This window comes from Belonocnema kinseyi, chromosome 2 (genome assembly GCF_010883055.1).
Source record: "Belonocnema kinseyi isolate 2016_QV_RU_SX_M_011 chromosome 2, B_treatae_v1, whole genome shotgun sequence".
NCBI lineage: Eukaryota > Metazoa > Arthropoda > Insecta > Hymenoptera > Cynipidae > Belonocnema > Belonocnema kinseyi.
In genome coordinates this window covers 7,585,673-7,609,774 of record NC_046658.1, presented here as the reverse complement: position 1 = coordinate 7,609,774, position 24,102 = coordinate 7,585,673, and the positions used below count along the sequence as shown (strand labels likewise).

Below are 24,102 nucleotides of genomic sequence, written 5' to 3'. Positions count from 1 at the left end.
TTGAAGTGAAAATTTGCATCACTGGCATTATTTTGAAATTTATTTGCGTCAGTGCATGATTTTTCGTCATTTTTTGAGGTTATGGCTCAACCATGACGTGATAGGTGATTTTTGATACCGAATTTAAATTCAGCGCCCCAAGATCCATAGGAATACGTGTATCTTGTTACCAGATCCGCGCACTTTTTTTGTGTGGCTGTGTTATGGTTCTTTAAAGCAACCAGTCCAGAAGCTACCGAAACGTGTACGCCATCCACCTTACGCGATAGACGGGACAGTTGAAGCTGAAGCTTGTATCTCTCGATAATTTTTAGAGTTACCAATAATTGTAGTATGTTATAAAGATAAGTGTTGACGGAGCAGATTAAGTTATCCCAGAAGAACAACCTTTTGAATCCGGTTGGTGATGGACTGACCTTGACGTTGGCGAGCCGGAATCTGGTTGAGTTAGCTGAGATATGAAGCTTGCATACCTCCAAGGCAGCTTATTAAGTTCGAAAAGAAGTACTTGTTTTTAGCTCGTTTATCTTTCTCCTTTACCTTGATGTTACTACCGGGTGGTGTCGAGAATTAAATTGCGTAAATAACCTTGATCTTTAGATCTTAGAGGAGAATATCAGGCTTTATAGTACTTATGCATTGAGTGGTGGAAATTAAAAATTCCAGGAGATATTACACTGGTACGATGAAGTACCATGAAGGTATTAGCTGTTATCTTAGTAGAACCGAATGTTTTACTAGCTGTACACGACTTTTGAGCAACAAAGATTTTAGTGATACTAGGCCATGTGTAGTGTCGCTGAAATCAAATGCGAGATCAAGCTCCTATGTGGCCCTACCTACGGTACGGTATAGAAACGCCGCAGTATTTACAACTTAATGAGAATGTACGAGTCGCAAAAGATAATCTGTGATATTTATAACTGAACATGCTGTAGCTAGAACCGTTTTTTCGATGAAGATATTCCAAGCTCAGAAAGCCTCTACCCCTTTATCTCGAGGGAGGCATATTCGTGGTACGAAAGATCTAGAATGATGACTTCGATTTTCATCATCTTGCGTCTGCTTCGGTCAAGTTACTTTACTTATCAATCTTTTTTGAAGGGCCGTTTTTACCACACGCGCATCCTGGGTTTCCACTTCCGGTATTCTAAGATATGCACATATCTCTCCAGTAAGAATATGCTTAATGATAATTCCACTGATGAGTTAAACATTCTGATCGTCGCGCGATGATATAATTCCTAGGCTTCCTTTGTATAGATGGACGCAGGCACACTTGTCCTGTGTGTCCATCCAATAAACACTACGAGATGGGTTGTTCTCGGTTTAAGAAAGTAGTAAATATACGAGCCAGATGTTGGTGCGTAGAAGTGAACTTCTTCCACCGAAAGTTGTTCATTTTATTTGGCCCTGGCGCTGAAAAGGTCTTAGCTCTAGCAATAACTTTCTTCAGTTTTTCAGCAATAGTTGATGGACACTCCTCCTCTGGACGTTGCAACCGTTGCCTTTGGCAAAAGTTGAGAAAGATTCACATATCTGAAGCGTTTTCATTTAGTTGATAACTATCTCCCTATACTTACCCCCAGAAGACTTGAAGCATGAAGTTTCATTGAGCAAGCGGGAAGAATGAGTAGAGAAGGTGGAATTTTTCTGAACCTACATTACCTGCCGTTTGAGGCGCTCTTTAGCTGTTGAAAGAGCTCTTATTTTTTGCGTCTAATGCTGCTTCATGGTCAGAAAATTATACTTATTCAGCGTATTATTTGCATTCCTTAATATTCAAGCAAGTGCCCTAACTTTTGCAGTGTATTTTTTATTTGATGTTATGTAGCTAATCACGGACTAAAGATTTGTGCATGCCATCTCACCGCTTTAATTTTAAACCGAGGATGTGCAATACGCTCGCTAGTCTTACTAAGGCATACTGAAGTATCATTACTTCCATTTTCGTCAAGCAAGAAGACCGCCTTCTTCTAAATTATACAGTTCAGAGTCCAGAGATTAACATCGTTGGGGAGCACATCGGGGAGAGCATTATTAGCTTCAGCTAACTTGTCCATTCTGATAAGGCATTTTTTGTCGATTCCCGATCTCTTAATTCTCATGTTGACATTATCAATTATCTGCAAAGGTGTACTTTCTGGAACGGTTGGAATGTTGCTCTGCTTCTTGCTGATGAAGAACTTCATGTCCCTTTCGGCGTAAAAAGGATACCAGATCTCTTAAATATAGAGACGTTATATGAGCATATTCGGGGTAATTATTTACCCAACTATAATGTAACCTCAGCGTGTATTCTCTTAACACCAGTAAGCTTGCTTGCCCTCCTGACTTGTTCCGTTCATTTAAAACAATGTTCTCGCGTTTGTGCGTGGCTGTTGTACTATTCCCTTATATAAAAACCCGCTCAAGTAGATGCCTAACCTCGAATCCTCCTTACTGCTAATGTATCATTTAAGTCATGTGGCATGAGTATTTTTATCTCTTGACTCCATTTCACTGGGGAAGGACATATGAAAATTATACTATACTAAATTGGGCTTAGAATCTCTCTATGAATAAAATTACATCTATTAATAACCCTGGAAATGGCTTATCCTCCGTGAATCTTCCTGAGTTGATGACATCGTGTGTTATGTGGGCTGCTGTATTTCGTGCTATGTAAGGTGTTTTAGTAGGGTGTCTTTTCGCGCGGGACTCTTAAATGTGAAAATAGATTCGAGTCTCATTCATATCTCACGTAATGTAATGCATCATTTAATTTGCGTGAATTGCGAAGGACTTATGCAGAATATTAGGCCTGCCTTCGCCTTGCAACTGGTTTTTACTAATTCTTTATGTCTAGCCTCAGCCTGTGTTCGTTCCTTGTCATCTCCAGTTATCATGGGTTGTGATGTATGTAGTTGCTCCGTGACAACCTTTGGAGTCACATAAAATATGAGTTCATGTATTGCACCATTTTTCTGTACAGGCGGTGTACATTCCTTAGCACTACTTCACTTGTTTAGAGTTGAGGATTGCGTAAAGAATTTTTGACAAATGAACACATAACTATTTTTATTCACGGTCGCACACTATGAGTTTTCGCACAACTTGGACTATAATCTGTAATGTGAAAAAACAACATCAGAGTTAGTGAAAGTAAAAGTTTTAAGTAGATCTCCACGAATAACGCTACAGGTTTAATGTACTTTTAGTTTAAATTTCACGCGCTGAAACTGTCCGGCCTTGAAAATAATTTGATATTCATCAACGCAGCACAGTGTGTCCTTCCAGCAAAATAATCTCGGATTTGTACTTCTGATGCCAAATATGAGGTAAAAATTAGCGTCAGATGCTTTAGAGTATAAAAAAGTCTCTCTTCAGAAGTTAAAAAAAGTGTGTGCAACTAATGTCGAAAATCAATTCATTGTTCACCATTTCCTGGAAATTTCCTGGGTTTGAGATTTTTAAGTTTGTTATGTCGGATCTTCAATTCGTGGTCAAAGCATCGAAATCTAGCAGTTAATGTTCCTTCTGTTCCTGAAGTTGACGTGATTCTCCTGTTAGTTATACGTGTGCTACGGTTGGTATTAGAATTAGTGCGTTGTAGAGCAGGCACTTTGCATATATATCTTGTACATATGAGGTGATCGATACGCTTTAGCAGCTAATGCAAAAAGTGCTTTAGCAGCTATTTAAAAAGTAGCGGAGCTTAAATCGTATTACCGAAATTAGATCTCATCGTTGTCTCACGAGTAGCTAGGAAAAGAGTTCACCCGTTATAAGGTGAGACGATATTCACATTGGGAGGTCGCCCGGTATTTCAGGGCATCCTGGAGAATATCACCATCCCCTTGACACTTAGCCATTAGAACTGTTGTTTACGCCTTGACTTGGGGGCTGACTCTGGGTTCTCCTTTTAAGAGAAACCGCCGGGCAGTGTATCCGCCACATCCATGTACTCGTAAATCAACCTTGAGCCAGCCGGGTTCCGAAAATTTTATCCGTCGATCGCGATGAGCGTATGTGTCGATGTTCATGTATCTTGCATTTCACAATATGATATGCAATTAGCTGCATTCTTCGTCGACCCAAGAGGCAAGTGATGCAGTGTGCAGGGCAATCAAAATATACACACATTTATCGACAAACGATTAAAAACTAGAACAAGAGTGTTTCACTGTAAATGTTTAATGTCACTTGATTTTCATATGTTTCTCGTTAGTTCGCATAAGCGACAAACGATAATTAAGTAACCATATGAATTCGCGATTCAAACCTTTTGTTATTGAGGCAGGTAATGTCAAATGTCATAATTATATTTCAAAATTAAACACGAAGAAAAAAGTTCATAAAAATTGCAAAACCTTAAACTTTAAGAATTTCTTAATTAGAATATTAATACATTGATGAATTTGCTAGGAACTACGGCAAAAGGTCACTGAATTAAGTACTGCTTGGCAAAAGCATCTTCAAGAACATCGTTCATCTCATACTGCTCAGGCTGCAGATTCAACCCCCAAAAAACTGATGTTTTGGGAAAACAGAGGTCACGAAATTCAGAAGCTTGAAGAAGACTTAATGACGACGCGGCTTCGAGAAATGGAAGCTCTCACCGAACTTAAAGAACTTAGACTAAAACTCATGGAACTCGAAACGCAGGTACAAGTAGGGACAAATCAGCTTCGAAGGCAAGATGAAGGAGGCAAAGTACTTAAAGAGGAGTTGGAGGCATCTTTAGTGAGAGAAAAGGATTTTTTTGCAAAATTAAGAGAGCAGCAGCATAAGTACACAGATTTGGAGTCCAAAATGAAGGATGAAACCTTGATGGCTAAGATCAGAGATGCAGAGCACGCACAACAAGTGGCTGAATTGACACAAAAGATATCTATTCTAGAATTGAAGGTAGGTATGAGTTTAGTGGTGTTTTTCTTCAATAATATAATAATAAGCATCACACGGACAATACTTCCAAAGAAGCATTAGCTTAATTGATGAATCTTTCATACTCTGCTTGGCTTTCGTTTGCTGTCGCAGTGTATATTTTTGTTCTATATGGATTTATTTTTTATTTTACGGAACTAATTGGTGAGATTTGGGCATGGAAGACAATTTAATAAAAGTTTAAAAAGTTTGGTGGTACGATGCGATGTGCTAAACTATTTTATTTAAATGCATTTGAAATTCCACTCATACCACTGCATATTCAACTATGACCTGTGTCCATTTATGTAATTGGAGGCTTAGTTTCTAAAATAGTTGTTTTTGCTAAATTTTAATCTAACCTTTATTTCATCATGCATTTTGGGTTTTTTATTTCTTTAAGCCATTTTTTTTTTAAATGTACTGGCCTTCCACAAGTTATGTGACAGAGATCCATACCTTTATGTACATTGGCAATTGCACAATTTACGCTTATTCAAGGCGAATAATTGCACTCGAATTCTATTGAATTAAATACAATTCATTTTAACACGTTAAGGACCAAACGTCCGTTTTCCCAACACTTTTTTGAGCGAAATTAACTGCTACTGAATCGATTGTTAAAACATTTCAAAACATTGCAGTTCACTTCTTCAGGGCTCACCTGAAACATGTTTCTCATGTTTCTTTATACATTCGCTCACCGCTGCAGCGCGCTGTCCCGGTTTCTCTAATATAGACTTTGCCACAAGAACAAGCGACTTTATATATACTTCCGAATCACTTAGGGGTGCCTTTTTGTCTTCAGGTTTATTTATTAGTTGTCCTATTTTCGCATATTGTTTAAATATGGTTATTTACGTTAAATTATTGTTTTAATTATATTTTCTTACTGATTTAACAATTTGTTTGTGTATTCGTTCTGTGTAAGAATTTGTTTAGCGTTTTGTAATTCCTTTTTCAAGTTACCTTTATCTGTTATGATCCAAAAAAGGCCATTTTCAGTCTTGTTCAATTTCCATGGTGAACTGGATATCAGGATGTAATCGAAAAAATTATTCAGTTCATCTCGTCCATGTTGCCAGGTGACAAAAGTGTCATCAACCTAACGGATCCAAAATTCCGTTTAAGGCTTGGATTGGTTGAAGATTTTAGTTTGGAGATGTTCAATAAAGATGTTGGCTAATATAGGTGAAATTGGGAATCCCATTGCTGCTCCTGAGGTTTGTTCGTATAATTGGACATTGAAAGAGAAGTAAGTGTCATTGAGACAGTGTTCTATGAATGGTATGAGTTTGGAAGGGAAGTTTGTAACAGATTTACTATGAATAGAGTTGTTTCCAAAGTCAGATATCATTTTTCCAATAAATGGATCTTATATTATATAAAATTATAATTATAAAAACGCTCATAAAACATTTTTTACATATTGTTTACTATTTTGAATTTAATGTTGAAACATGAATTTTTTATCACGATGTCGATTGGAGGGCCCCTTTGATGTCAAAGGGGTCGAATTTTCCACCAATCACAGCTCACGTGTCAGTGATTCTCAAATATCTTTTCTGTGCCGATGTTTTATTTTGGTTATCTGCACATCGAAAATAGAAGTCGCAAAATATTGTTTAAATGTCAAAGGAGCGTTTCGTAAGAACCAATATGGAAAATCGACTGAAAAATATATATTTATGGTATGTACAAAGAATTCACTGAAAAGGTACTTAAATGTCATGTTTACCGAACAATGTGTAAATATGTACGATTTAAAAATATGTTAATAATTGCACTTACTGTTTTCCTTCAACATACTACTGACTCTTAAACCAAATATCACAACATGATATATTTTTTTGTCACATTATCCTTAACAAATAAAGCTGTCAAATCAAAATAGTCAGAATTGACAGCAGATTGACATTGATACATAATTATGAGAACCTTTGAGTCATGTGACACCCACGTGACACCAATTTGAATAAGTGTTTTACCGCCTTCAATATTTAATAATTTTTTTCTGTTAAACGACACAAAAGAAAAAAAATATTCATATTAAAATTATGTATTGAAAAATTATTTTATCTAAAATCGCGAAACAACCCTATTGTATCGGAGATTAGTACTTTCGTAAAGAGAGATACTATGTCAAAACTCGCTTTGATGTCTTAGGGTTTAATGTGAATCTCATTATCTTTTTGATAATTTCAAATGAGTTTTAGACATGAGTGATAGAGTTGCCTGTAAAAGGATTTAGTTTTGTAGCGAGGAAGCGCGCTATATTGTAAGCTGGTGAGTTTATTGCGCTGATGATCGGTCTGAGTGGAATATTATTAGTGTGGATTTTTTGGAGCCCGTAAAGACTTTGAGAGATGGGATTAGTAGGTATTAATTTAGATACTTTTTGGCTGTCAAGTTTAGAATGTTTGAGAAGGGTTTGTTTTACAGACTATTGTTTTTCTGGGTGCTTTTTAAGTTTTGTGTATGTATTGTCAGTTAGGAGGTCCAAGATTTTGTTGTCATAGTCTTCTTCATTCATTATTACTGTTGTATTGCCTTTATCTGCGGTTAATATTATGATGTCTGTATTCCGATTGAGTTCATTAATTGGGGTTTTTTCTTGTTTTGTCAAGTTGGAGGAGGAAACTTAAGCTAACTGTAAAATGTTGTCCGTCCTATGTCGTATGTCATTCGCTTTCTCGGGTGAAAGGGTATATATTGTGGATTGCAATTTGCTGACGATTTCATCTTTTGAGATTTTGGAAGGAGCTATTACGAATTTTTGGATGGTTTTGTTTTTCCTGTACCATTTCAAAAAAGCTAAGGAATTTAGTAGCTTACCTGAAGAAGTCCTGAGCTTACTAAAGGTGTTAGTTTTAGTAACAATATTCTCCGCGTAGAGTTCTTAAATAATAGATTTAATGCTTTTACGATTATTTATTTTGATAAAATGAGATATTTCGAGTTCCAATCGTGTACAAAACTACGTACTTTGCGGAAGTTTCGTGAAGATTGTAGTTCACTTCTTCAGGGCTGACCTGAAGGTGAGGTCTCAGGTTATATTGGTCAAACGTGATTGGCCAATCAAGTTTTTATTTCAGTAATAACTTATATACTAAAATAATACTTAGTTCTCTTTAAATAACCAATTCTACGAACAAACCGTAGGAGCAGCAATGGTTACAATCTCCCATGTAATAGCCAACATCTTTATGGAACATCTAGAAAGTAAAATCTTCAAACAATCTAAGCTTAAACCAGAATTTTGGTTTCGTTACGTTGATGACACTTTTGTCATCTGGCAATATGAACAAGATGAAGTAAATAATTTTTTCGATTAGTTACAAAATAATTAGTTTACAAAATATCTGATAACACATTAGGACATAAAGTTTACAGAAAACCCACCCATACAAGCAGATACCAACATGCCTCCTCCCACCAACACACATCTAAAAAACAATCGGTCATCAACTCCATTGTCTACAGAGCTGTCTCCATAATAGATAAAGATAACTTATAAAAGGAATTACAAAACGTTAAATAAATTATGATACAGAACGATTACACAAACAAATTGATTAATCAATAAGAAAATATACTAAAAAAACAATTTAACGCAAATAACTAAAGAAAGAGTTAAAAACCATTATCCTACTCTACATCCAACGTGTCACAGAACAAATATGAAGAATTCTCAACAAACACAATATCCAAACCATCTACAAACATAGAAAAACTAATAAATAACCCTAAAGACAAAAAGGCATCCCTAAGTGATCCGGGAGTATATAAAATCACTTGTTCTTGTGGCAAAGTCTATATTGGAGAAACCTGGACAGCGGTGAGCCAATGTGTAAAGAAACATTAGAAGCTAAGCTATGTCACGCAATCAGCACTAGCTGAGCATTATATCGAAACGGAACATAACGTTTTATTTGACAAAACAACAGTCATCTCAAAAACACAAAATATCTTTCCAAGAAAACATAAAGATGCAATCAAAATCTTAAAACACCCTAATAACATTAATAGGGACAATGGATATGATACCTGATACCTCAGTTTCAGGGCGGCCCTGAAGAAGTGAACTGCAATTTTTACAAAAAGTCGGCAAAATTCGTAGTTTTGTACACGATTGGAACACGAAATATCTCTTTTGATCAATGACTTCTAATGTAAAATTTCCTGGGCTTTCGAAATATGTTATCAGAATTGCAACACAATTCAAACTGAAATAATTATACTTTTTTATTTAACAAAAAATACGAATGTTTCATTGCATCAAATCTTTCTTTGATTATTTACATCTCGAATTTGTAAAGATGTACTTCTAAAAAGCGAAATTCTTACGCCCATGTACCATAAGCTTCATAATATATGTCAGTTTTCCGAAATTTAAGATGGCGATGTCCCATATGGCGGCTAAAAGTCCAATTTTTCTGCTATTCCTGATTTTCCTTATTAGAGCAATATTTTCAAATAATCTCCCATACATGCTTTTATATATGGGTTTTGGGGTCGCTGATCACGACTCCCAAATCATGTTTTCAAAATTTAAGATGGAAAATCCAATATGGCTGCCAAAAATAACTGAAACATTCCGATTTTCATCTGAATTCACACATGGTGGTTTTTTGGACCGCTGATCACGAATCCGTGATCATATTTTCTTCACGAGTTGGCTCACTGTTGAAAACAAATGAATAGTGAATTCCGAGGAGTGAATCTAAGCACTATGTAATCATGAAGGATACTTATACGACTGCAACATTTACTGTGGAAAAGGATCCAAACCCTTATTCCCGACAATATAACATTACACTTGAAAATAAAAAAATAAATGACATTACTCTTGTAAATGTTCACCTCCACGTGGTAAGAGTTGGGTAACGACGATGGATAAATCGACGGCGAAAAGACATTTTAACGATGCAAATGAAATTGATAGTCATTTTTCATAATTTTTGGCAGCGTTATTCGATCCGCCATCTTGAATTTTAAAAAACCTGATTACATATTCTTTTTTAGCGGCCCCAAAAACCCCCATGTGCAAATTTTTATGAAAATTTGAATGTTTCAGTGATTTTTGGCAGCCATATTGAATTCGCCATCTTGAATTTTGCCAATCTGATTTCGAATTCGTGATCAGCCACCCCAAAACCCTTTCTGTACATGCATTTATTGGAATTTTTCGGAAAATATTGCTTCAATACGGAATACGGAGGGAATTTCATTTTTTAGAGGTATGTCTTCACAAATTCGAGACGAAAATAACCAAATAAAGATTTGATGCTCTGAAAAATTTGCAGTTTTTGTTAAATAATCAAATATATATTTCCATTTAAATATTGTTGCAATCCAGATAACGTATTGCAAAAGTTCACGAAATTAAAATCGATTTGGTAGAAGAAAATGTCACTGAAAAAAGTGTTGAAAAACGGACGTTTGCTCCTCAAAGGGTTAAAGTGAATTCTTATATATTTAAAAGAATTTACATGCATTAAAGAGAATTACAGTTAATTTAAGAGAACCTAAACGAATTAAAGCGAATTCAACCAAAGGTTTTTCTCAATACAAAAGAAAAAATGTAGCTCTATTCAAATAATTAATATTTAATATTTAACTCAGTATCAAGTTTTTATGAGCACCCTTTTTTAATGTTTTTCACCGTTCCTTACAATGATGTCGAGAACTGTTCAAGCTGTCGAGAAGACAATGTGCACATTGGATTTAGCATTAAAATTCATCTAAATCATGTATCCGTTTTTATTTATGAAAAATTCTACATCCCTTAAAGCCGCGTTGTATGATTTTTACATTATCATCATTAATGACTGAAGGTAGATTTATGTGAATTTGGGCTTATGCAGTTTTCATCAATTTTCGACGTTTTGAAATATCCTGAGCCAGAAAAAAACGTTTTTTATGGACATTTATTTATTTTTCTAACCCTTCGAGAGTACACCTCGGCCTCATAACACTCACAGTACAGGGGGTCCATTGGAATCCACTTCAAAAAGTGGTGGATTCTGAATCGCACACACAAAGTTTTGACCCCGGAGCGTATTATAAGTTAGTTTGATCCTTACGAAATACGATGCAATAACTTTGATAATCAGTTTCTAACTTTCAATTAATTTGAAGAATCGAAAATGTTCAACAGTCATGAAAATGCATTTTTCTCTACCAAAAAAGTTCTAATTTTTTAAATTTTTAATATTTTTAGCTAAAAATATAGATACGTTCTCGCGAAATACAATATTTTAAGGGGAAAATATGTGTGATAAACCACGTTTCAAAAAAATATTTTAATCTAAAATTTAAATTTTGTAATTAAAAATGTTTTAAATTTATTTTAAAGAATGAAAGTGGAGATTTGAGTGAAAAATGGAAAAACCATTTTCAGGGAATATAAAGCTTCTGCAGGGCCATAAACGATCGTAGAACGATTTTCGTGTGCAATATTCTTATATTTTAAGTAGAATGTAAAAAAAGATAATTGCGATCTATAGCTTATTGTACCATAACAAAATCGACGCAGTGATATGCTCGGTGCTTGTCGCAAATTGCACGCCTGCACGACAAGCTCATCATTCGCGTTTTTCTGTCCCTATATCGTTTGAAAATCTAGCAGTGAACCTTTTTTCTTGAGAATTGCAGACATTTCTTCAACCTGAGCGTTTCCGCAATCCTCATTTAACAAGTGAACTGTCGCTGATTTTAATTTTAAAAAATAGTGGAAAAACTTGGACCACTCATCCCTTGGTTTACACGGTGTTCTCTGGGCCCCAAGATTCTGACGCATCCGCTTCCGTCGGCTCCCAAACTGCAAAGAAACGCGTAACTGGCCCGCCAAATATATGACCGTGTAATTTAAACACCAAACTACTGACAGATAATACACCAAGTCCCAATTGAAAATTGTAGTATGAAAAAAATTAAATCAAACTTGTAGTGGGGTCCGCTGGACCTCCGGTACTCTTTGATGTTCAATAACAGTGCACGGGCAGGTCTCTTTCTTACAAATCCGCTTATGAACTAATTGAAAACCGAACTTAATATAATTCAGCAAAACGGTTATAATGACTTTGATCACTTATTGAGTTGTGCAGAAATTTTAAATCAGCAAACAAGAATCTACGACGAACTTAAGGAATATTGAATAGCGCTCTAATCCCATTATAGTAGTGGCAGAAACCTGATCATCGAAAGATAATGTCTCATCAAGGTGTATCCCTAAGTCGCGCACACTTGTGTCCTGTACCCACCCCTCAAATGAAATAGTTGTACTTGAAAAAATGTTTTTTTTTTCTAAGAAAGGATATGCCTACACATTTTTTAATGTTGAACTGCATCCCATTTAGAGTGCATCAACCTTGCTACCGGTCTAGGTCGTTCTGTAGATCGATGCAATCTAGATAGGAGTTTATTTATTTGTGCAATTTAAGGTTATCAGCGAAAAGCAAGAAGAAGAAAAATTTGAACAATTTACTAATATCGGTAACGTGGAAAAGAAACAAGAGAGGTCCCAGATGCTAGACCTGTGGCATACCAGATAGTTTGATGAGAAGAAAATTTGCCATTAATATATAGGTAATTCCGTGTCAGATTGAAAACTAAATTTTTTTTGTTACAACATTTTTTTCCCCTTATTCTCGAAAAAAAAAAGAATTACACGTCTTTTTTTAATTTAACTCTGATACAAAGAATTTCTGAAATATCGGTTGTTTTATCTGTCGACACAATAAAATTTGTTCTTTTTCGAATGTTTCATAAATTGTCCAACTTTTTAACTAAAAAAATTGTACCATAATAAAAAATAGTTCAATATGGTTCACTTTAAAGTTTATGTTTGACGGTTAGAAATGTAGTTTTTTAATAAGTTGTTTGCAACCATTTTTTAAACAATTAGTATTATTCCAAAATGGGTATCTCCAAATCATATGATTTGTTTGTAATTTTTCATTTTAGTATCTAGAATATTGTTTTAAAATTTGCAAGTGGACGGTTGAATATTTTGTGAAATAAAAATAATTATATGTGACCGCGCGCAGATTACGCAGGCGAAGCACAGATTCGGGCGTGGTTAGACTATTTAAATTCAGTCTAGTATCCTTGTATGGGTTTTTCCGCAATTATGATGGTTTAAGTCAGGGAAACGTTCTAAGGTTTCAGAGTAAGTAACACTGTCAAATGAAGAAATAACCATGTAATTTAATAACAAGAGTAATTTTTGTGCACACAATTTCTAAAAACGAGAAATAATTGTCTCTTCCACTTTTGATTTTAAATTCGCGATTTTCAGGTGGTTCAACACAGTGTATTGTTTGGGTCCCTCGTATCGTTTTAAACTGATCAAAACATATTGCAGAGTAATCAAAGTCTTCTTTGTGGTAGTATATTGTCGAAAAGTGTTTCTAATTTTTGAATTGTTGAGGGTCTCCATCAGAAAATATAATACAATTTTTTAGGATTAGTCAAAAGCTTGAGAGATAATCGTTTAATGCTTTCAGAAATAAGAACACTGCCACTGAGTCATGTTTCTTACAATCAGATATTATCACTAATATTTTGTGTTTAACTCACCCATTATCGTGATAATAAAATCCTATCTCAGACAAATCTGCAAAACTTAGTTAAAATTTAATTATTGAGGAAAAAAGGGAAATTTTCAAAGCTACTTACGTAGTTCGATCACATCCATTTTACCTCATTTTTCGTATGTGGAGGACACACAAGAAATGCGTTCGCACACCGATTTTGAAATTTTCTTTCCGACATTTCAATAAGAATGTTAACTAGCAGTGAAAATTTTGATGAACTCATAAATAACAGCTCGCTATTGCAAGACAAGAAACATCAAACTATCGACAGGCACTGACTTGTTCAAACACACACGAGTTCGAGCTTCGCCCGCGCGCGACTCATGCGCGCGGTCACATTTTATTATTTTTATTTCACCAAATTATTCAACCGTCCTTTTGAAAATTTCAAAACAATATTCTAGATACTGCAATGAAAAATTACAAACAAATCATACGATTTGAAGATGCACATTTTGAAATGATACTAATTGACCGATTTTTTTGTGTCAATGGATAAAAAAAATCGATATTTCAGAAATTATTCACCTTGTTTGGTAGAAATTTAATCTTTTTGGTTGAAAATGTATCATTTTTTATCAAAAATGCAATTGTTTGGTTGAAATATCAACTGTACATTTTTTTCGCCGGGAGCGGGTGCTAGTCTGAAAAACTGCACCCGATCCCAGCGAAATCGCGGTAAAATTTCAGCCACAACCATGTCTCATGACCGTGAGATAGGTGGTTACAGTCTGTAAAGGAATCAATACGACGATCCAGCAAAAGCCTCATGCACCCTAAGAAAGCGGAGCGACCCAATGACAACCGCCTTCTGCATTTTTCCCGCAAGTGTTCTAGCATGTTGTTGACACGCAGGGATGCTTTTTAGACCATTAGCAAGTGAAAGCTTGGCACCTCCAAGAGCGCCGATGATAAGGACGATCAGTTTAACAGAATATTCCAAGTACAATCGTAGCAACTGCCTTATAAGGTCTCGATACCTCTCTTTCTTCTCATTCTCCTTGGTTACGATGTTTTTGTCAGCTGGTGCCGAAAATTCGACAACGAACAATGTTCTCTTCTCGAAATCAAGAAGAATCATGTCAGGCCTCGAGTGAGCAACAGAAACAATTGTTGAAATATAAAGTTCCAGTATATGTGGCACTTCCCATTCTCGACAATTGACTCGATTTCCCTAGGAGCATTTAGAGGAGCGATATTAAGGTTAATGCCATAAGAGTGACAGAGATGATAATAAAGCATTTGTGACTCTATGAGCTGTACCCAGAATAATCCTGTTGTGAAGGCATTCAAGATTCAATATTCCGCAACCACTTTGAAGGTGTAAGAAGTAGAGTCGCGGAACAGAAGACTTTAGATGCATGCTTTTGTTTATGTGCATAACCTTTCGTGTGCCGATATCAAGGGATTTTAGCTGGTTCTTCGTCCATGGTACCACTCCAAATGAATAAGAGTACTACCGGGACGGCAAGCATGTTGGTTGGAGATACTTTGTTCCTCGCCGACAGTTCGGAAGACCAAATCTGCCGGATGAGACGTTTGTATCTGCTTCGGAAAGTATCCTTTATATATTTATAGATCCTTCTATCGACGAGCTCAAGGTCTTCAGATATGCCATTAAGTTTTCCTCGCTTCATATAAACCTTGGCGCATTTGTCTAACCCAAATTCCATTCCAATTTCCTTAGTATATCGTTCAACAATACTTAGAGCTAGATGTGGTTGCTCTTTGTTTTGAGCATAGATCTTAAGATCGTCCATGTAAAATACATGAGTGACCTTGTACGTTCGATCTGCAGGTTTGCCGCAAAAGTACCCGTTGGAGTGGCGAAATGCTAGAGATAGTGGCAATTATGTAAGGCAAAAGAGGAGTGGGCTCATGGTGTCGCCCTGAAAGACACCTCTCTAAATGGTAACCTTGTTAATTGTCACACAATTTTTTCCAGATGAGATAGTAAATCTGGTTTTCCAAAGCGGCATCAATCTCTCTATGCACCTCACGATTTGCGTATGAACCTTAAAGCTTTCCAAAAGACAGATGATAAGTCTATGGGAGATCGAATCGAAAGCCTTCCGATAATCAATCCGAGCGGTTTAGTTCTTCAACGCTTTTGATACTTTTTTCACCTCCTCGGTAGTGATGTGTGGGCATTCTTTATCAGGTGTTATGATGGCGTCACACAGCTCCTTGAAGCTATTTATATTTTTTGAGCCTTCGTCCAGTCTATGCTGCACTTCGTAGACTTCTCTTCAAAATACTTCGACCTCCTCGGGCTTGGGCGCGTGGTCGACAGTAACTGGAGGGTATTGGAAGAGTCGAGATGGGTCAGAGAGAAACGGATCCGGAGTTTTTGCGCGAACTTTCGAACCTTGGCGGTAAAATTCCTGCCAGATGTGATGTAGTCAATCACACACTGAATGCGGGACGCGTACTGTCTTGCCCAGCCTATCTTTATGGCGAGTTGATGCGTTCGTCTTTTGGTCTTTATGATCAACCGTTGGTTTTTTTGTACGGTTCGCATCGGCCAAAGCTCTCGCTGCATTATGCACACAATAATTGATAGTCCAGAGGTCGGATTCTTCGGAAAAATGTCCACGAAGCGCGTCATCCATTTCAGCCAGATCTTTAGGCTTGAAAGAATTCTTGGTGTTGATGTTTCTCCGGGTCATAAAGCATCGCTCTTCCTCTATTGGATGCCTGCCTGCGGTTGGTCTTAGTGTCGCCTCTCTTTCTCTGTTGCCGCCTTGTCCTAGCTGTGGTAGGGTAGGCGTTTCGCTTACATAGCCCCTTTTTCGGAGTAGTTTGGCATGGTTTTGGAGAGGTTTCTGCGAAAAGTGCGATAGCTCCGGGTTTTTTGTCGCACCACAGAGCATGCAGCCGTGCCATGTAACCCCGTTTAGGGGCCACACTCGCATCGTAGCACTCTAGCAACTCGTCATTTAGTCGCTCCGTCCACCTAAAGGTCGCGAGATTCCGCCGATCCATCGCACTGAATCCATTTTCATTGGCTCCCCCAGCACTAGAGTGGTCGGCATTGTTGGCCGACCCATTGTCGGAGCCCTGCGCGTTCTGTTGTTTTGAACCGCACTTACTACAACTATGTTTGGTGTTGTCATTGTTGTTCACATGAGAAGCTAGGGAAAGGGGTTCGTCCATCCTTGTAGAGCCCCGCATGCAAGGATAAGGCTGCGTACTATGTCGCCCGGTATCCCAGAGTCACCGTTCTAGACACCTCACCCACGTGCCATTCAGCTTTCGGCACGGTTTTCACACCTCCGCTTGGGAGTTAATTCCTTCGGGACCACACCTGGACAATTGTCCGCGACTGCCTATTTATTTTTATAACCATATTTAGCAGAAAGCCTTGGTACAGGCACCCTCTATCCCCAACCCGAGGACGCATTCGGTGGCTTTGTCATAGGCCCTTTGGTGCTTATGCGAAGCCACAGTTTTTCACCAGTCCTCACCAAATTTGTCACACATATTCTTTGGGCTCCGAAACAGGTCGTAAGAGTATTTGGAACATAAGAAGAGGTGGAGCAGGCTTGTGGAGGGGTCAAAGATGCAGGTTTTAACTAATCGGCATCAGATTTTTCACACATATTCCTTGGGCTCCCGGTCAGGTCGTAAATGTATTGAGGGGAAGACGAGATAAAGATGAGGGGCACACCCGCAGTTTTTTATTAATCGGCATCAAATTTTTCTTCTATTCTTTGGGCTCCCAGACAGGTCTTAAGAATGTTGAAGGATGATGAAGTGGGAGGGGCACAGTTTTTGAAAATGTGTACCAAATTTTTAACACATTCTTGGGGTTCCCGGGCAGGTCGTCAGAGTTTTGAGGAATGATGGAGTGGGGGCACAGTTTTAAAAATATATGAAATCGAGTGGCCTAAAACGTATAATGCTAATAAAGATACACCATACACTTGTAAGACTGTACATCTCGGGGCTCTATACGAACTTACAAAGACTCGACGCAGGTTGAAAGCAGGTATACGAGACGACGTCGTACATACATATTGCGGGCGCTTGCACCAATGGAAAAAAACGATTTAATGCATTACCGAAAAGCAGTAAGTACGACGCTGGTTTTTAACAATTGGCTCCAAATTTTGCACACATATTCTTTGGGCTTGCAGACAGGTGGTAAGAGTATAAGTGGAGATAGGAGGGATAAATATGGTGGAAGGCGACGCACATCCGCAGTTTTTGAACAATCTGCATCAAATTTTTCACACATATTCTTTGGGCTCTCGGACAGGTTGTAAGAATATCGAGAGATAAGGGAGTGGTGGGACCACAGTTTTTGATACATATTAAATCAAGTGTACTGAATAGTATGATCTTTATAAAAATCCATATTTTAACCATTAGCACCAAATTTTGTACACATATTCTTTGGGCTTTTTGATAGGTCGTAAGATTATGGGATGGGAGATAGGGCGGGGGAGCACAAGCGCAGTTTTCGACCAATCGGCAGCAAATTTTTCACGCATTTTCTTTGGGCTCCCAGACAGGCCGTACGATAGTTTGGCGGGAAGCTAAAATGGGGGGGGGGGGCGGTTTTTGAAATTTACTATATAAATTTCAAATTTTTGAAGTTTTTTTGTAATTTATATTGGAAATTCACGACTGATTTTAAAATTCTAAATACTAGATTCGATGACTCGTGTACAATTTTTATAATTAAAAACAATTAACATGTTCTGTATTCAAGTTTATATTTCTGTTTTATGTTCTTAGAGTCTTTTCAAAGTTTAGGTCAAATTTCACTGTAGACTTCGCATTTTTTAACCCAAATTCTGCGACTTGAATATGAGTTTTAGGATTGAAAATTCTAAGACGCCTCTTTGATTTTATTTTTTTCATTTTTTTTCGCATTTAGAGTTATTGTAAATCGATTTTGTTGATATGATGTGGGTGTTTTTTCGTCTGAGTTGTTTATATATTAGATAGTGTTTATTTTCTGGTGGATCTGACTTCAGGCAAAAAAAAATTAAAGGAATATATGTTATATCCTTTATTGAAGATAAAACTTTCAACGTTTCGACAGTATAATACTCCCAATCAGAAATACAACTTCATTAAGGTCGATTTAAGTTGTAAAATTTTAAAGAACCATCCTCTCAGGTTCTAATTCTCAATTAATTAGAGAAATAGAGAGAGATGGTGTACAAAGAATAAGATATCAGTAGTGTAACTATAATTTCGAAGTGAAAGGTTCAATAGAAAAAAATATGGAAGTTGAATATAATTGATAATTTCATCTGATTATTTAACTAGTACGAATATAAGTCTGAAAAACTTGGAAATTAAATCAAAGAATCTAAGATTATGTCATATAAAGAACTATAATGTTTGATATCAGTTACTACATTCAGGCATTTATCACCTTCATTCTTAATAAAGAACATTTCAGATACCAATCTTTTAAATTTATTAGGCTCATGGTGTAGAACTTGATCATTTATCCAGTCTTTTCATGACCAGTATGAACCTGGTGTTTTGCTATCACTTTATGGTTTTTTGGACTTGAATTTATGAATATTTATGAATTTTTTGGAAAATTGCCATGATGTTCTTTAATCCTAGTGTATAGTAATCTTTCAGTTTGACCTATACAACACTTTTCATATTCTAAACATTCAATTTGTCTATTCCTTTCCAATGTAATTTATCGTTTGAAATCAAAAGTATTTTGAAAGATTTTGATATTGAAACAGTTCTTAGAGTTGATTCCAAATTCAACAGTTTCATAAAACTAGGTAAAGATGTTTTGGACACTTTTCATTTGAAAAAGGTTGTTTATAAAATTTAATGTTTGGAATGTGAAAAGTGTTATATAGATAAAACTGAAAGATTACTGTACACTAGGATTAAAAAGCATCATGATACTTTTAGACAGAGTCCAAAAAACCATAAAGTGATAGCAAAACACTAGGTTGAGACTAGTCATGAAATAGACTGGATAAATGTTCAAGTTCTACACCATGAGTCTAATAAATTTAAAAGATTGGTAGCTGAAATGTTCTTTATTAAGAATGGAGGTGATAAATACCTGAATTTAGTAACTGATCTCGAACATTATAGTTCTTTAGATAACATAATCTTAGATTCTTTAATTTGATTTCCAATTTTTTCAGGCTTCTATTCTTATCAGTTAAATAATCAATTAGATGAAATTATCAATTATATTCAACTTCCATATATTTCCTTTTGAACCTTTTACTTCGAAATTATAGTACACCATCTCTCTCTATTTCTCGTTCTCAATATCAAACGTTAAAATGGAGCAGAACGCGAGTTCTGCTCCTTAATTTTTAAAATGATTGTACTGCTATACAATTGAACAATCTTAACAATTTTGATGAAACATTAATCCTAACCGAAAAATCTACAACCAAATTTTTTACCAAACATCAAAAATGACTTCCAGGTATCAAAACAATTGAATTATATTTTCTAATCTCATTTGTAACAAAATATCCATTTTTTTTATATCGTTTAATTTTTAATAATTATCTCATAAAATTTCGCAATATTTTTATTATAAAAAAATGTTTTTTTCTTTTTTTTAACAGACTAATTAATTGAGAATTAGAACCTGAGAGGATAGTTATTTTAAATTTTACAACTTAAATCGACCTTAATGAAGATTTATTCCTGATGAGGAGAGTGTTATACTCTGGAAACGTTGAAAGTTCTATCATCAATAAAGGATCTAACATCTATTCCTTTAATTTTTTTGGTCTGAAGTAAGTCAGCTCCACCAGAAAATAAATACTATCCAATGCATGTAGAGTTTTCCTTAATCTGTGTACAAATTTCGCAAGTGATTTGGCATTTCGGCAACTGAATTCAAACACTTAATGCAATTTTCACAATAAAAATTCGAAAAATACAGTTTCGATGTTCTATATTCAATTTTTTTGTTTCTATTTCACTTTTTAACAGTTTTTAAAAGTTTATTTCAAATTTCACTATCGACTTCACATTTTTTAAACCAAGTTCTATGATAAATACTTAAAATTTTGTGTTGATTCCATTCCAGTATTATACAAAATACATCTTTTATGGCATTTCCGTTTGTTCTCGATATATAGTATTAAGGACAGTGGTCTTTCTGCGGCGGCGAAGCCGCCGCCACGGCCCACAGCTAGTACACAATGAACCTATATACATTTGCGCCATCTGTTTATGAGCTTTTAAACTGAAAAAAGTACACTTTTCAGAGGTGAAATCAAAACAGTTCATTAAAAATTAAAGTCCGAATGACTTTCTTCAGGGCTTGAATTATTCGTGGGGTATTGGTGTACACCTTGCTTTCTAAATTACACCAAAGAAAAAAATTAAAGGGGTAAAATCGAACGACCTTAGTGGCCAATTCACATAGGAACTTCACGAAATTATACAATGAGCAAACTTAGTCGCCAATAAGTTGATTGTTTGTTGATTTTTAATTGCAGTCGCGCCGTCTTGTTGTAATCAAAGGTCGTCCAACTCCATTAAATTCAATTTTAGCGACAAAAAATCCGACAGCATGTCAAAATACCGTTCAAAATTGGTTGTGATGGCCCTTTCACGCTTGTCCTAGAAGAAAAATGGCCCCATGATCCACCAGCATATAGCCCACACCATACAGTGACTTTTGCAGCATGAAGTGGTTGCTGATAAGTCTGATGTAGATTTTCAACCACTTCATGCAGCAAAAGTCAGCAAAATTGTATGAAATGGATCTAAACAACCTTAGGTTTCGACAAGATGGCGCAATAGCACACACAAATTGTTAAACAAACAACTTATTGGCGCCTAAGTTTGGTGATTGCACAATTTCCAGAAATTCCAATGTGAATTGGTCACCAAGATCGTGCGATTTGAACCATTTAGATTTTTTCCTTTGAGTTTTTTTAAAAACCTAAGTGTATAGCAATAACCCAAGTACACTTTAAGCCCTAAAGAGCAACATTCGGGCTGAAATTAAGGCCGTTCGCCCCAGTTTATTAAAGTGAGTCATCGAAAATTAGCACCATTGGGTGCAGGCCTATAAAAGAGTTGTTGTAGACACATGAATGATTTAATTTTTCATTTGTAAATGGCAGGTAAGCACCTTTAATTTTGAGAAAACTGTTTCTGTTTTACCTTAAAAGAGTGTACTTTTTCTATTTCTAAACTCTCTTATGGATGGCCTACCCTGTAAGTATTTCAAATAAGTACTTACAAACTGTGTGATGCTCTATCAAATTCAATTTATGCTGTCACGATCCGAAAACTACTGACCACTTTCTTATGGTAGTTCAACGAACTCGAGAAACCTTTACGCCAGATTAGCCTTGACGGTGTAATTAATAAAATCTGATTACTTTGCCAGAATAAGTACTCACGCACTTGATGATGTTTAATTAAGTTTACTTTGTAAGATCATAGTCCGGAAAGTACCAATTAATTTGTCGTAACATGCTGGGATCGAATTCTTCGGCAAGCAACATGATCGATTGATGTTGATGCCTTTAACAATTCTCGCGAACGAGTTATCTGTTTCTTATCGCATTTTCTTCTTAGCTATGATGAGATATGGAGTGAAATACAACACTTACACCGAGTACAGTATGCTCCACTAAGGTACACGATGTCTGTTACTCGAGCTGCACAATCTTGTGTCGATGCGAGTTAAGAGAAAAGATGCAACTCACAGCGACAGATAGAAAGTACATACCTCGCGCACGCTATACTAAGTATATGGAAATTTCTATATACTTAGTATAAAGTGTGGGAGGTACGTAGTTTCTATCTTTCGCCGTGAGTTGCCTATTTTTCTCTTAAAACCCATCAATGTGTCGGAAAGTTAACTACAAGTAATTAATACAACACATTTCACAGATGCAGCTTAGCAGTGAGGTGTTTTCGTCACCGAATTATGTATTGAGTATCATGGAAGTCGAGTTTGAGCTCTCAGAATCACTCTTTAATGTTGCAGAAAATTTTTGATATTTAAAGCTGTTCTTCCAGTATTAGACCAATATCAGTTGCTTGTAAAAAATCTAAAAATGTTGTGTTGTAAATATATTCCAAAAATTATCAATTGAGAAAAAGAAATTCTCTCTAGACTATAAAGAGCTTATTATTATAATTATTATGTAAGATGAAACAACGGTAGTGATTTGAAACCATATTCATTTAGTTTTACCGTATTATTTATGTTTACAGAATGAGGAGATGTATACAGAAGGTGAATTAAGAGGAAATTTGGAGGATAGCGAAAAGGTACGAGAATTACAAGACAAAATTGCGGAAATCGAAGCTGAGGTAAGACATAAACCTCAGAAATTCATGTCTTTCTTTCTAATTTTTTCATGGGTTTCAATGTGCTTCCGTAGTGCGATAGCGCCGTAATCGAAGAAATAGCATCATCTCTTAGAAAAGTAATTTTATCAATAGAGAACTTTAATTATTTTTTCCTTTCAAGATATTTATTATATTCATTCTGGTTTTCAAAAGTACAACGAAAAATATCTAAATGGAATTGAATTAAAGTATACTTATAAAATGTGACTTTAATTAATTATGTGGTACCGTACAACTTAAAAAAGAACTAAATCCTAAGATAATTATAAAAAGAAAGTATGGTACATAAAAAAGTGACAAAAAATGTTCCTTTTTGGATTTTTTTAATGGTATAACAAGTATTTTGTCCCGATTTTCTTCTAGATTGTCCAGTATTTTTTACCATGCTGAATTCGAAAATAATGGCGACAAGACGCTAATAAGTCGAGAAATTCTTTCAAATTCAATGTAAAGATATTAATCCACAATGTTATTTCAATGTAGAATTTTTAACAGTAATAAAGGCTCAACAATTGTGCCTGGCTTAAAAGTGTTTAATATTTTTTTTTAGATTGACGAGTGAGAAAAATGTAATCTGATTTTAGTTTTTAAACCCGTGGAGTCTATGTAGACATGTCTACATGGGATTCAGAAGTTTAAAAATTGAAAACTGAAAAGCTCCAACAGTTAGTCCAGTTTAAACTTGTACAAATGTTTATTTTAAAATGAACCTGAAAAATCTGACGGGTGGACATAATATCCAACCCTTGGGATATTAGGAAAAGAGAAGTAGAGTGTATAAAAAAATCTTCATTTGTACACTTTTTTATGTCGATTCGGAAACTATTTTTTAGGATACCGAAGTTATCTCGTATTTTCTTCCCAAATATGGGATGTATTTGGTTTTAGTAATAAATGTAACGGTTCTGCAATTGAAACAAATCTCGGAACAAAACGCCTAAAAATCCGGCCAAACCTAAAAAGCTTCTCAACTTTTGTACATTTTTCGGTTCCGGAAAAGTCGCTATCGCTCTAATTTTGTTTTCGCCTGGTTCCATTTCGTCTTTCGATACAATAGATCGCAGATAATTTATTCTCTCTGGTAAAAAAAGACTTCTCTAAAATGAGCTTTAATCCGGCTCTTTCTAGCGCTTCTAACGCACACGAGTAAATTCGCCCGTATCGTCAGGGGTAATAAGCGGTGTCTTTGGCCGCTCATCCACTGATAACTGAACTTGCCAAACATCATGTGCCAATTCTAGCGTAATAAACA

The 24,102-nt window shown here is 35.8% G+C and overlaps 1 protein-coding gene across 3 annotated transcripts in view; it reads left to right on the top strand.

The window, feature by feature from the left end:
- The window catches only part of LOC117167150 (ecotropic viral integration site 5 ortholog), a 180,437-nt gene that overhangs the window by 142,284 nt on the left and 14,051 nt on the right, over nt 1-24,102 (top strand). For all 3 annotated transcript variants that reach the window (XM_033351867.1, XM_033351868.1, XM_033351869.1), the window contains 2 exons: nt 4,408-4,890; nt 22,713-22,811. In XM_033351867.1, the coding sequence (XP_033207758.1) occupies nt 4,408-4,890; nt 22,713-22,811 (582 nt within the window). The remainder of the gene's footprint in view (nt 1-4,407; nt 4,891-22,712; nt 22,812-24,102) is intronic.